Source organism: Schistocerca gregaria, chromosome 3 (genome assembly GCF_023897955.1).
Source record: "Schistocerca gregaria isolate iqSchGreg1 chromosome 3, iqSchGreg1.2, whole genome shotgun sequence".
Lineage (NCBI taxonomy): Eukaryota > Metazoa > Arthropoda > Insecta > Orthoptera > Acrididae > Schistocerca > Schistocerca gregaria.
This window is the reverse complement of record NC_064922.1, coordinates 869,993,274-870,007,214: the sequence shown is the minus strand read 5'-3', so window position 1 is coordinate 870,007,214 and position 13,941 is coordinate 869,993,274. Positions and strand designations below refer to the sequence as shown.

General features: G+C 37.4%; 1 protein-coding gene across 2 annotated transcripts in view; it reads right to left on the bottom strand.

Moving 5' to 3' along the window:
• Window positions 1-277: 277 nt before the first annotated feature.
• The window catches only part of LOC126354908 (BLOC-1-related complex subunit 5), a 70,415-nt gene continuing 56,751 nt past the window's right edge, over window positions 278-13,941 (bottom strand). Inside the window, exons 4-6 of one of the 2 annotated variants that reach the window (XM_050004979.1) lie at window positions 10,039-10,227; window positions 679-900; window positions 278-465 (exon numbers count right to left, since the gene is read on the bottom strand). In XM_050004979.1, coding sequence (XP_049860936.1) covers window positions 685-900; window positions 10,039-10,227 — 405 coding nt within the window. In that variant the 3' untranslated portion in view covers window positions 278-465; window positions 679-684. The remainder of the gene's footprint in view (window positions 466-678; window positions 901-10,038; window positions 10,228-13,941) is intronic. The other variant, XM_050004978.1, reaches the window with a different exon arrangement.

The following is a 13,941-nucleotide window of genomic DNA, read 5'->3' as shown; positions in this document are numbered from 1 at the left end:
TGGTCTTACATAATGAATTGTTTGACTTGGGTATTAAAAACCCAGTTGCATAGCAGGCATTTTGTGAAACTGTTCTTCTTGGAAACGCTATAAGGAAAGCCTTAGCCTTGATTGTTATCCCTCTGTATGAATTTACACATATCTGTGGACATGAAACATTCCTTTTGTATTACTGTACCATTAAAGAAATGGCACAGTAATACAGTAAGACAAATAAGAATTGTATGTACAAACATGACTTAGAATTACTGATAGAGTTCAAACTAAAATGGAAGGCTTTGTCATAACAAGTATTTAATGATTCAAAAGCACATTGACTCAATGTGCTATTATACAGTTATTTACAATAATGAGATAAAAGTTTGATAACATGAAAACAATTCATTCTAGTTCAAGAGAAAGTGCTGTAATGCCAGTGAAATTTATTTCTGAACTGATCAAGGGGTGTCTTCACGCATACTGCCACTGAAACAAAATTATCATACATTAAATCAACTGTACTCATTCAAACATAGAGGAAACAATGTTTAATGGACACAGACATCTTATCAATTATTGCAAATATATTCTCTCTCTCTCTCTCTCTCTGCCTCTCACACACACACACACACACACACACACACACACACACACACACACACACACACACAAACTTTAATGACCACAAAAATCACCCACTTACTGCTATCCAGTTGTCCATACAAAAGGCTCAAGACGATCTTCAACAGGGAGCCAGTTGTTTAATGTCTCCATGCTTTCCAGTGTTTGATTGAGAAGTGTGTGACAACGGTTCAACTGGTGTGACAGTTCATGCACCTTACTCAGTTTCTCTGCATACTTAGCACATCGTTTCTGCCTCTCTGTCATGAGGGTCAGTAGCCTTGTAACCTCTGCATCAATCTGGATTGACAAAATAAAAAGGAATCAGTCTGGAGGTTAACTGATATTTTAAATTGGGACTAAGTTTTTATTTTATTGTCGCTATTGGAAGACTGATAATTTCTAAATCAACTTGAATTTGTAACATCTGTAAACCACTAAATTTCCAATTATGAAATCAGGGATAAAAATGATTTCAAGACAGTTGTGCTATGGAATGTGTTAAAAGCACCTCAATTGAAATTCACGTTAAATTTCAAGCTCCTGTAAAACTCTGCCAGTCTTGGGGATTTTGCATTCTTTTAAATTTGGCTTGCTTTTTCCATTACTTCTCCAATAGTGTTCTGACCTGTTTGTGTGCTATGGGGGTACAGCAGGATTTCTTATTAATTTATTTGGTATATACAGGGTGCGTCAAAAAGAACTTTAAAACTTTGGAATGATATGGAAATTTATTGAGATAACTTACAAAATCAGTAGGTGTGTCATTTTTTAGCAAAGAAATTCAAGTTTCATTCACATAGTGCATAAGTACCTCATTCCACACCAGGAGCACCACCACAGTGCACAGTTAAAATGGCTACTTTCACTGATGCAGAGTGTGCTCGCTGTTTTATAGTTTCAGAAAATGAACGCTGAAACAAGTGTTCAGCGTGAATTCCACACTGAATTCGGCAAAGAAGATCCAAGCAGGCCAACAATTTACTCTAGGCACAAGAACTTTCCTGAGGCAGGTTATTCACTGCAACATTATGAATCGGTCGCCCTTGTGTTAATATGTCCAACAGGTTAAGGACAGCTTTGCTTGTAGTCCACAAAGATCAATGTGACTTGTGTATTCCAAGACTGGCATTCCATAAGTGATTGTTTGGTAAGTACTGTGTAGACATTTGCATTTGAAACCATACAGATTCACAAAGGCACATCACATCAGTGATGGAGATAAGGTTGCTTGTAGGGAATTCTGTATGGAAATGTTGCATTGGGTAGAGGACAATTAAACAATCATGAACATAGTAATTTTCAATGTTTACTTGATCAGGTCCAAAAACAGTTATAATCTAAAACAAGTAAATATCAAGCAGGCTTTAGACCAAACAGATCCTGTCCGGAACAAATTTTTAATTTAAAACTATTCTTATGTGCCAAATTATTACCAGTAACAATATTGTACATACATTTGTGGATTTTAAAAAGGCCTAAGACTCAGTTGATTGTGAATCTCTTTTCCAAATTTTAAAGGAACAAGGATGAGATAATAAAAGTCTAATGCTGATAAAGGAGAAGTTAACTGACACTAGCTCTAATGTTAAATTCATGGGGAAAATTTCTGAACCACTGGACTTCAAGATTGGTGTTAGACAGGGAGATGGACTCCCCCCATTACCTTTTAACTGTGTTTTGGGAAAGGTCTTTACAGATTGTCAAGGGCAAAGGTCGAGTCAAAATATACACCAATCAATCAAGTTAGGTAGAAGTAATATTAGAGTAGATTGCCTCGCCTTTGCAGATGATCTGGCAATTTCAACTAGGGATATTACCACAGCTCAAAAACAAATTGAAATTCTTAAAGAAGTTGTGGAAAAAGTAGGACTAAAAATATCATTCGAAAAAACAGAATATAGGACAGGCAACAAACAAGCACCAAAGTTTATCAACATGAAATATGGAAAAATAAAAAGGATTTCTGAATTCAAATACTTGGGGGGAAAATCATTCAAGAAAATGGTCAGGAAAAAGCTGCAAACAAAGTCTGCTATCAAAAAATGGCAACTGCATTCAGATTAACAGGAAATATTTATAATAAAAAATCACTTTGTAAACGTAGTAAACTTAGCCATTACACCACTGTAATCGATCCTGGATGTCTTTATGGAGCAGAAACTTTAATTTTAAATAAAATGAAGGATTCTGATGGAATTCAAAAGAAAGAAAGATTATCAGGAAAATATTAGACCCCAAAATTAATGAAAGAGAAATGTATAGGCTGAGAAATAATAAGGAAATACAAGAATACACAGACATACATGATGATATGAGAAAATGAAGACTTAAATTTTAAGGGTACATTAAAAGAATGGTATCCACTAGGTTGACAAAACAAATTGGAGAATTCCACAAAAACGAAGTACGGCCAAAGCTGAGCCAATTAAATGGATCACTGAGATTAAGGGGGATCTTAAAGTAGCTGGTATAACGCTGGCAGATGTTACAGGTGCACGTGATTTATTCAAGTAGATGTCCTAACCTTGCTTTCCTCATATGGTTATGTTCATAGACATTAACAGTTTAATGTTTTACTTGAAGCAATTGCTGAGACTGACGTTATATAATGGGCAATTCCAAAAGCCATTTTCTCAGATCCAGGATCAATAAATGACTGTAGTAGGAACTATGATAAGTTAGTTATATTCTGGATGTATCAGCAATAAAATCTTAGAAATTTAATTAACTACTTTTACCAAGTATCTATGAAACTTGGATCTTGATTAAATGATTCCTACAACACAACACAAGTGTAACAACAATAAATACAGACACACATAATTATATGTGAGAGTAGCAGATGTCCTTAAGCAACTTTAGTAAGCACACATGTATAGATAGACCCCCCCACACACAATAACTTAATCTCACCTCTCTTTTTCCATTTCCCTGCCCACTGCATTACTGAAGCAGTCCTATTGCCAAATACTAATAAGGAGACTCACAACTATTTCCCCAATAATGCTTCTGATTACCATTCTCAAGAGTCTGAACTCATAATAGCTTCCCCATAGCCCCCAAAATCATATTCTGCCACCCTTCTGATTGATGTAAAGCCTTAGTTTACATACCCACTGTTTATCAGCACTGGAGAAGAATGAAATTATGATAATAAAGCAAAAACCTCTATTCTGTTTTGACTGCCTGTCTATATTTCACCTCTCCATCCTCAAGGTAACTGGTTACATGACCTCATAATTAACCTTACTGGGGCTTTAGAACAAATATACTGAAATTATCCTCTCATATAAGACTAAATTACAAGGTATTTTCAAGGTTTGTTGCAGCTTTTGTCTACAAGTTGGAAACGAGTAGCCTACACTCACCAAAATTTGTCAGTCTTTCAAAGTGTTCACCCCTCTCTTCCAACAACGTATAGGCGCCATGATTTCACTGACACACAAAATACTGAGCTGGTGTCATGACTACTGCAGGACACTGCTTTATTGTGCTACACATTCAAAATTTCCTCCCTCCCAAGTGATTTTTAAGGTCATGCGAGAGCAGTCATGTTTAGAAACAACAGTTCATGTTTATTTGTCTATCATAATTAAACAATATGGAATATTAACTGCAAATATTTGTACTTCTCAAGAGAAAGAATTTCAACACGTTTTATGTTTTAGAAGATGTTGTCAAGCAAATGGCTGTAATTTGATTTTCTCAGTGGGCATAAGAATTTGTGCTGCATTGTTTACCGTTCTAGAAAAAAGAAACAGATTCACATTTGAATTTCACAGAGAATTAGTTCCTGTAAAGAAAACCCTATGACTGGAAATTGATTCAAAAGGCATGCTTGTATCTCCACTTATGGTCAAATATGAGATGGTGGGACAATCATAATGCACACACTTCAAGGAAGTGCAGATACATGTGGATGACTGTCTTAACATTGATTCTCATCTCTGCTGTAGTAACACACACTAGTACTCAATGGTTTGCACAAATACTGGTTGAACAGGTTCAAAACAGATTAGAGTAAAGCAGTTTCACAAACCTGTCCATCTGGTTCTTTTATCTCAATTTTCTGACCATCATCAGACTGCATCAACTGTACATCCATCACCTGGAAAGCACTTTCCCTGTACTACACCACCATATTTCAGCTAGTTTTATATTCTCATTGAAAGTAAATTTATTACATTGCACTTTTTCACTGCCACAGAAAAAAAAACTTTAAAGTTTTGTAGCATTTTCATGACTTGCATTATTTATGGCTTTTTTAGAAATTATTATTATTATCACACAAATCTCATTCTCAATACTCTTTTGGCCACAAGTGATCACCACATAAAGGTACCAGTGCAACAAAGGTAAAAGTAAACCTGCATTTTCAGTTTAGTTCACTAGAGTGTACTGTGTACTCAATCATGGATAGAACAACGTGCTCACAGTTCAGTCTGCCAACATGCCTTAAAAGGTAATTTCAAGTTTAGACTTTGCTCTCATGGTGTCCATTATGAACAACAGTACAAAACACCTAGAATCACGGCGCATGAAGAAAGTAGGTAAGGAAACACTTAGGATAAAATGTGCATCAATGGCATTGCGTCCTCTTCACTAACAAGTGCAGGATTTGACTGACAGCAGGATTAGACTGACAACTGACGATCATCACAGAAGAGGGGGGAGACAACCTCGTACCAATGTACGTCTCAGGGGTGCAATCCCAGGGGTTCAGCAAGGAGGTGGATCAGTCATAATTTTGGCCTATACTGTGGATGGGTGTCAGATGTCCCTCATGCTGCCGAGAATAATGTGAGGGCTGTGTGGCACGGTGAGATGATTCTTTAATCTGTTGTCCACATCTACAGTAAACACTTCGGTGTGAGATTCTTCTTTCAAGACAAGCACATCTTTCCCAGCTCATGAGAACCTTCATGTTACAATGCATTAGGTGGAGCAACACAATACAGTGTTTCCCAGCAGCAGAAACTGATTTTATGTATGTGCACTTTGAACAGACTCCCTTTTTTTGTTATTGTTTTGTTTTTATTTCACAGTGAAGTCAGATTTTCGTTTCATAAGCTTTACTATTTCATTCCTTGAATCTAGCCCACATCTTTCCTGATATGCAGGTATTGCTAAATGTTTTAAGCAGTTTACTTTCAACTGTGTCCGTTTGCTCTCCTGAATATGTGTAATCAGCATCATGGTCAGCATGATTCTTATGAAACAGCAAGTTATGTTGATCATAATTTGTGGTTTTTGAAAGAAAAACAGTCTTGCTCAACTTGAATGGTTTGAGCAATACATACAGAGTTGTCATCTTCTGCCTATAGCCTGAGAATAATGTGTCAAAAGCGTGACTATATTGTATAAATGGATCTAATGAATCCTTATGAGGTGCAGTGTTGTGCTTGTGCTGCTGTGAATGATTACACTTATGAAAGCACAATGAGGGTTGGAGTTGTTGGGATTGATGTGTATAAAAAATGTAAATCTGCTAATGAAAAAACCTTCAGCGGTAAATATAATGTCTAGCAACAACAGTTTTCTTCTTAGTAGCTTCTTTTGGTGATCATAATTGTTACTAAATGACATTTCAAATATGTCCGTTAACATAAATTTTTATATGAGGATACATCATAACTTACTGAATAGAAAAGGTGCTCAGCAGTAGATCAGCACGTAGAAAAACAGACACCATTCTCTCATGGTACCAGTTGGACTGGGGTGGGCGGAAATCTTGAATGAAGTGGGTGGTGGAACCATGGATGAAGTTTGGAATTGTTAGAGAAAGGGAGAAATAGCAGAAGAAGGGCTTAACAAAGGTTGGGCAGGTCTATTATGCACTACAGGTGGAAGGGTGGTGGCGTGCCACCTACACAGGTGCAGGGTAGGAAGCTACTAAGAGAAATGTTGAAGAAGAAGAAGGCGGGAAGATAGAAGATTCATGAGGAAGTGAAGATATCAGTCATGTGAGGTAGGATGGAATTCAAAAATACCTGGGGGAGTTCGAGAGTGGTGCAAAAGGGCAGAATGGAGTGGGAATAGGTGAAGTGGAGGGAACAGGCATTACTGGAGCCTGACACCACAGGTACTGTAGGAACAAACAACATTTTGAAGGGAGTATTACTACCAGCTTAATTCAATAAAAAGGTGGTACTGGCATTAGGGTGGCATGGTGAGAGAGGGCTCAAAATACTGTGAGCTGTGAAGTTGTTGAAGTAAACCACATAATGCTGAACAGCATACACCACAACTGCCATGTGAATAATTGGTTAATGATCACATCCATGTAGTGCAGTGGTTGCAGAAAAGTTGGCAGGCAATATGGGTGCATTCACAGGTAAGCCCTAGAGCACTGCAAACCTATATCCAATCTGCATGGTGTTCACACTGCTGTGATGTGTGAGAGAGAGGGTGAACAAACTTCAGCCAGTTGCCAGGCAATATGGGTGCATTCACAAGTAAGCCCTAGAGCACTGCAAGCCAATATCCAATCTGCTTGGTGTTCACACTCAATCTGCATGGTGCTCATGATGGTGTCATGTGCGAAAGAGAGGGTGAATAAACTTCAGCCAGCTTGACCGACACTACCTTGCCTAATTTCAAAGCTATATTAGTGGCTTGCATGGACACACGGATCCACGTGGGCCTTGAAGATATGGAGTGTGCAGGTTCTGTGCTCCACCATAGTATTTTTGCTGCATTGTGACAAAACTAACCACCATGTTCCCCTAGCCACTTGGAGTCACACACATGTTCGGTCACACTCGATGATGCTGGTGCAATTGAAACCAAGTGAGACCGATCATGTGGATAGTGAAATGGGAAGTGAATGCCACTCATTTGACTTAGCCACTCAGATGTGGTCCTCTAGTAAGCCCTAGGGAAGCCAGTAGCCATCTGCAATAGAATGCTATGCCTCAATTTATGGATATGCACCTGTGTTGGATATGAGTCATGGGGTATGGGTGTTAGAGGAATAGTAGTATACAGATGGACTAGGGGACAACCACAGTATGGGAGGATTGAATGACTGTGGGTATAATATTACTCATTTATTATAGTCAAAGCCATAGTGGATAATGTGGTTCAGTTTTTCCAGTCCCAAGTGGTATTGTGTGGTGGCTAGTCAGTAGAATGCAAGGGAGTATTGTGTGTATCATATACGAATTTTGCTGCAACTACTGAACAGCATTCCATGTGGATGCAACAACAAACCATCCATTCATTTGGTCAATTGGCCACAGCCAAAGTGGATTACTGAGTTGTGGAGCATGATTCTCAGCATTTCAGCTTCAATCTTCATGTCACTTTTCTCCTCCACCCAAGTTCACAGGCATATTCCTTTCCTCATTCCTCTCTCTTACTCCGGATCCATCTTCTTCCCTCTTTTACAATTTCAAAAGGATTTCTTCTGGCAAAACTCCTAATCTGTTCCCTGCCTCTTAGTATAAATGGCAGGGGCACCTCTGCCTATAGCGACAAATTCCATGATTCATACTTACATTTATTTTCTTTATCATAGATAAGTATTTACTGTGTCCTTGTTTAATGGATAACATCAATTAGCTGTCCAGCCACGAAATCATGTCTTTCACAGAAGAGTCACATTTTACATCTACTTAAGTTTGAGTTGTACAATTTTTGTTTGTTAAACATAATCTCATTTCTTCTGTGCCAATTTTACACTGCCTCAATTTCTATGGCTTCTATGACTTCTTGTAATCTGTTGCAGTTGTTGTGGCGTGTCCTAGGGCTACCATTTTCGCATGTCAAGTACTTCTTCCAGCACTCAATATTTCCCCATTTCCTCCAAATAAGCTAACATTAGGATTTTGCTTCTTCCTTTCCTGCTCGTCATCATCATCAAATACACTTACTTCAACATACTTAGATCAATACATTTCACCCAATATTTGGATTCCAACTTGATGTAATTTTAGAAGGTACTTGAAATACATCTTCCATTACCTTTTTCAATTGATTCAATATTATTTTCAGACACAAATTTCTTAGATGCTGGAATATGTTAGTTGGTACATTTATACTTTAGATCCCTCAATATTCTCATTTCCAAAGTTTCTTTGTGCTCATGTGTATTTTCATGATAAAAGATGATTTTCCTCCTTTTGCTCTCCAAACCTCTTCTATAACTTTTTCCATCATTTTGGTGTAGAACACTTGCAAAGTATTTGCGAAGTATTAGATAAAAATAATCTACTTTACATCCCAGAAAAAAATGACCAAAACATTTCTGACAATTGAAATCAACTTCAGTGTTTTAGCATGGTCGCAATCTCCCATCCATTGCTTTGATTGGCAATTCATTCCCACTGTGATCTCGTTAGTTTTGCAGCGAATGATGCAGATTTTACTACAAATGGCTCTGAGTACACTGGCTACTATTCAACATCCATAATACGTTCTGAGTTTCTAGAAAAATGATACGACAAACTGTTTGAAAGAGCAGATATGAGTTTGGTTTCCAAAGATTTTTTTCTATGGGGGGGTTGGGGGACTGTTTTTGCCTGTTCCTCTCTGAGTGTGCCTTTGCAAGGAATGTTTCATTTTTTAAAGTCAAACCATTTTATAAATGCACAAAATCATGGCATGAAAAATTTGTTGTTTTAGATTTATCTATCACAGAAAGTAGTAGTTTTTTTTTTTTTTTTTTTTTTTTTTTTTTTTTTTTTTTTTTTTTAAATCGACACTTCTCAAGCTTCCTATTATTACCAGCACAACATCCCAAGTCATTGTCAGTGCAATATCTGGACTTCCAATGACCATTCTTTTGATTCCAAGAGTTTCCCATTTGATACTGCTAAAAACTTATGGCATGATCCTCATAGTTATCTGACCAAGAAAATTTGATAAGTCAAAGGTTTTAAACAATTACACCAAGTAAAGAAGTCAGTGGAGCAACTGGTCTAATATCCACTCAATGCGCTCTTCTGCCCAAACAAACAGAGCCAGAAGTGGTCTGACAATTGGCATGACATCATTATTTGGCAACTTTTCTGGATCTACACATCCTCCAGGGGGAAAAATTAAGAATTTGGGAAGGTCAGCTGGTGTTAAGATGACCATAAGCTTTCCTATTTAGATCATAAGCTTTGATGGCTATAAGCATAACAGCAATGTGTCACAAATGGAACATTGCTGGGAATGATGTAGGAATGTGACAAATCTAACTCTATGTGGATTGGGAACCAGGCCTGATTCCTACCAGATAATGCTAGCATATTGCCACAGTACTGTCTCACTCAGACATGATTTAGCAATGTGAAAAATCTACCTGAGTTTGGGTTGGGAACCAGGCTTGTTTCCTACCAGATAATCTAGTATTCTGCCACAGTTTTGTCTCACTCAGACAATTTTTATAATAGACATACATGTTGAAACGAATACCTCTTCAAGAGCTGATATAATAAACTGCCTTACCTCTCGCATACGTAGATTTATTGCAGCCTGTTCTGAGGAGACAAGTTCACTACATAGTGTCAGATGATGCTGATAACGCTGACATAATGCTAATGGGCCAGAGGGATCCAGTCGCTCAAGTACCTCTGGATCTCTAGCTGCTGGTAAGTTGAGAGTACCTCGCATAATAGGTAAGAACATTGGTACCATCTGGAATTTTAAACACACAAATTCATAATAGCCAAAGTGAGATATCATAAATTAGTAGTAGTAGTTATCAAGCAATCTGTTACAACCTGTCAAGGTTTTACAAACTGAAATGATAAGTACAGCTATATACATTAATGTTCTGCACTATGATATAAGACTGGGTTTTGTCATATTCCTCACTTTGCAACAATATGCATTTGTTTGAAGCTGCTGAGCAGAAATTATAAAAATATTAGGCTATTAAAACTAAAAGCAGTAACTTAAGTCATATTTCATGACTTCATGTTGTTTCAACTCACCATCTAGTTTCCTATAGTGTGTCAGATTTTGGTAGTGCGTGGACTTAATAACAGGCTTTTAGAAATAAATATACTTAGAAGGACAACAGTAAGAAGTTATTGTTACTGATAAGGTAATGTATTGATAAATGATTAAAAATAGTGCAAAATGAAATAAAACCCAATGAAAAAATTAAGTAATAAAAATCAAACAAGTAATCTGCTGGTGTAACTAGAGACCTCAAAGAATACACAGTTACTGACTAGCAAAATGGAGCCTACTATTGTTTTTTTACAAACACCTACATCATCTGTCTAATCCTTATTATTTCTTATATGGGTTATAAACTGAGAATTACATTAATCATTAAATTTAAATTAAGAATTAATAGATATTTATTATTAACTGCTAATCTGTTTTTGTATCAACATTTAAGTGCCAAAGAAGGAAGGAAGGTAGACAGATTAGTGTTTATCACATCACTGACAACAAGGTCATTAGGCATAAGCTCAGCCTAAGGAAGAATGGAGAAGGAAATTGGCTGTGCCCTTTCAAACAAATCATACCAGCATTTGCCTTAAGTGATTTAGGGACCTCAGGGAACACCTAAATCAGGATGACTGGAGATGGATTTGAACCAAGACCTCCCAAATGTGTGTCCACTACCATAAGCATCAATGTGGTCCCATGGTGGTTGTATATCAGTACTCGTGGTCACAATGATGATGGTGCTGTTGATGACTAACAAAAGCTATACAGTCATAAACAACAGTGCTTTGAATGACTGAATCATAACAGCAACAGATTTTAATAGCAGCAGTAGGTATATGGGTACACTGGCACAGAGCTGGAAGAGAAGGATGGCACTTGTAGCAAAAGATGACATATCTGTGCATGCACATATGCTACATTACATCACCATATGTCACTGAATGGGTACTTTTACATTTTGTTTCAGAGGCACTGATACTTCCTTGGTCAGACACAATACCCCAGACTTGTGACTGACCTTAGTCCACCACACTGCACAAGGAAATATTTTAATTACAGATGCCTTTAGAGTTATGAACATGCTGCCACATAACTGTGTTGCAAGCTAATATATCTATAGAATGGTCTGGATGTTGTTAAGGTCTATACTCTTGTTACTTCAGATATTTAACTGTTATATGTACTGAGCTTGCAAACTCGTCATAATTACACTGACCTCTTTGTCATCACTTAATTCAATGTAAATGCTGTGAATGAGAACCATGTCCAGACAGAAAGTGAAGCATTTTCCTAATGAGAATATATATCCCAAACCCTCTGCATACCATCCAGTTTCTAGTGTTTGAGCTGGATCTTATCTTAAATTCTAATTTTAGTTACGCTATCCACTCTTTCCACATCATCTGTTTTTAGTCAGTATGAGGCATCCAGACATGTGACAGATGTTCTCTGTGCATGCTACAAGATTTATCTGTGCTTAACAGAGATAAAGTGGCAACATACTGGCTGTGAAACTTGTAATGATAATAAAGTTGGCATTGTGGTCACCCCTGATCGCTTGCAGTAGTGGTATGTAGGTATCGCCTATTACGGCCAATTTGTATTTGTGAATTACTCTACCTGTTTCGGATGCTGCCTGAATGTCAGGAGGTTTAAGTTTAATCTTTTATATGAAGATGAGCTTCTAAATATTGATGGTTGTCTATACAGTTACTGTAATATATCTTCATCTTATGGTCACACTGTAGGATTGTTGCCTATTTCGCACACTGCTGTCGACTGTCGCCCCTTTGGCGAGCGCAGAGCATAATTAGAGAGTCATGGCTTAGCTTCCATGTACCAGGCAGTGTCAATGCCACAGCTGCGGAACACAATTTACAGTATGTTGTCAGAGTAATTGAAATTCATGCCACAGAAACTGTGTATTTTATATCAGTTTGATGGTTCAGTATTGGTGATTTATTTGAGGATAATAGTTCCGAAATACTTATGTTGGGAGACAATCAACCCTGTGGGTCAGTTATGGGATAAGTAATGTATACTGAACAAATATCCAGAACATTAAAAGTGAGAGAGAAACCAGTTTGACCAAATATTACAAGCATTGATACTTTTTGCCTGGATATCGTACTGTTAAGTCATCAAACAGCCACATCACAATTGGACATACGTATGCTTGTGAAATAACTTATCATGCCACTAGAAGTGACTACAGCTTGAACCTCATGTGGTTGTGCTTCAGGCATTTGTACCAAGTAATTAATTTTTCTACAATAGACATTCCAGTCGGCTACATGGCTGAAGTGCCAGTAAATGATCATTTAACATATAAGTTGTGAAGAGTGCAGCCCACAATTAAAAGTGTTTGATTATCAGAACATATTTGGATCTTGGTAGATAAACTTGGATTTCATTTGTGCCAGTGTCTCCCCAAAGGATTTCATTTGTGTCAGTGTCTCCCCAACTTGCTAAATGACAAACATTACAGGATTCTGATTTTAGCTGGCAGTGGGAGAAGCAAGACGACAGTTGCAGGAAAACCAGGCACTTAGGGTTTTGACATACAGTCATAAAATATTTAACCCTCATCCCTGCTTTTACATAACATTGTGCTGTATACAAAGTGAGAAGGTCCAGTTAAATCAGTTATGAAATAGTTGTATTACCAACTATCATCTTACAGGTTTCCTTTCAACAGCACATTTAAGGCTTTATGACAGCAAATCACTGTACTTTGCTTGATTCTCAACTTTGGCCATGGAGTTCCCTGATGCTACCACTAAATCATCTGCATATCCATCAACTCCATAGGTTTGCTCCTCAACCGAAATATACAAAAAGGAGAAAAGTTCAATTCAGATATCCCAGCATAAAGCCATATAGGTCAACCATTATAATCAGTTGGTAATAAATTTTATCATTTTACAATTGCCCATAATCAATTCAGCCAACATTCCCTCCCTCTACTCCACCCTCTCCACAACTTTAGTAATAGAGGTTGTATCAGAGTACATCAGTTATCAGAAACTTCACAATCATCAGATACAAAAATTATCAAAGTACCCAATATCAATCGTGTGTTTACCATGTGAGGTGGTAACTACAGAGGGATCAAGAAAAACTGAAGACATTTTTGACAGTTAATACATTTGGAACAAAATATCGTATCATTGCAATTTTGTGCGGGAGCACAGTCCATTGTTTTCCTCAACAGATCTTGGAGAACATTCTACAACAGATGACAGTGCAGCAATGAGTGAAGGAAGATCATCGTTTGAGCTACGCAAGGCCATATTGAAGCGGTACTGGAAACACGAAAACTTGATGGAGGTTGTAACATTACAGGACATATTGGGACATATTGAAGTATTCGATACTGTAAACTTGTAGGGGATGTCGATACAGATATGCAAAATGTAAAGGGTAACTTTGGTGATGTTTAAA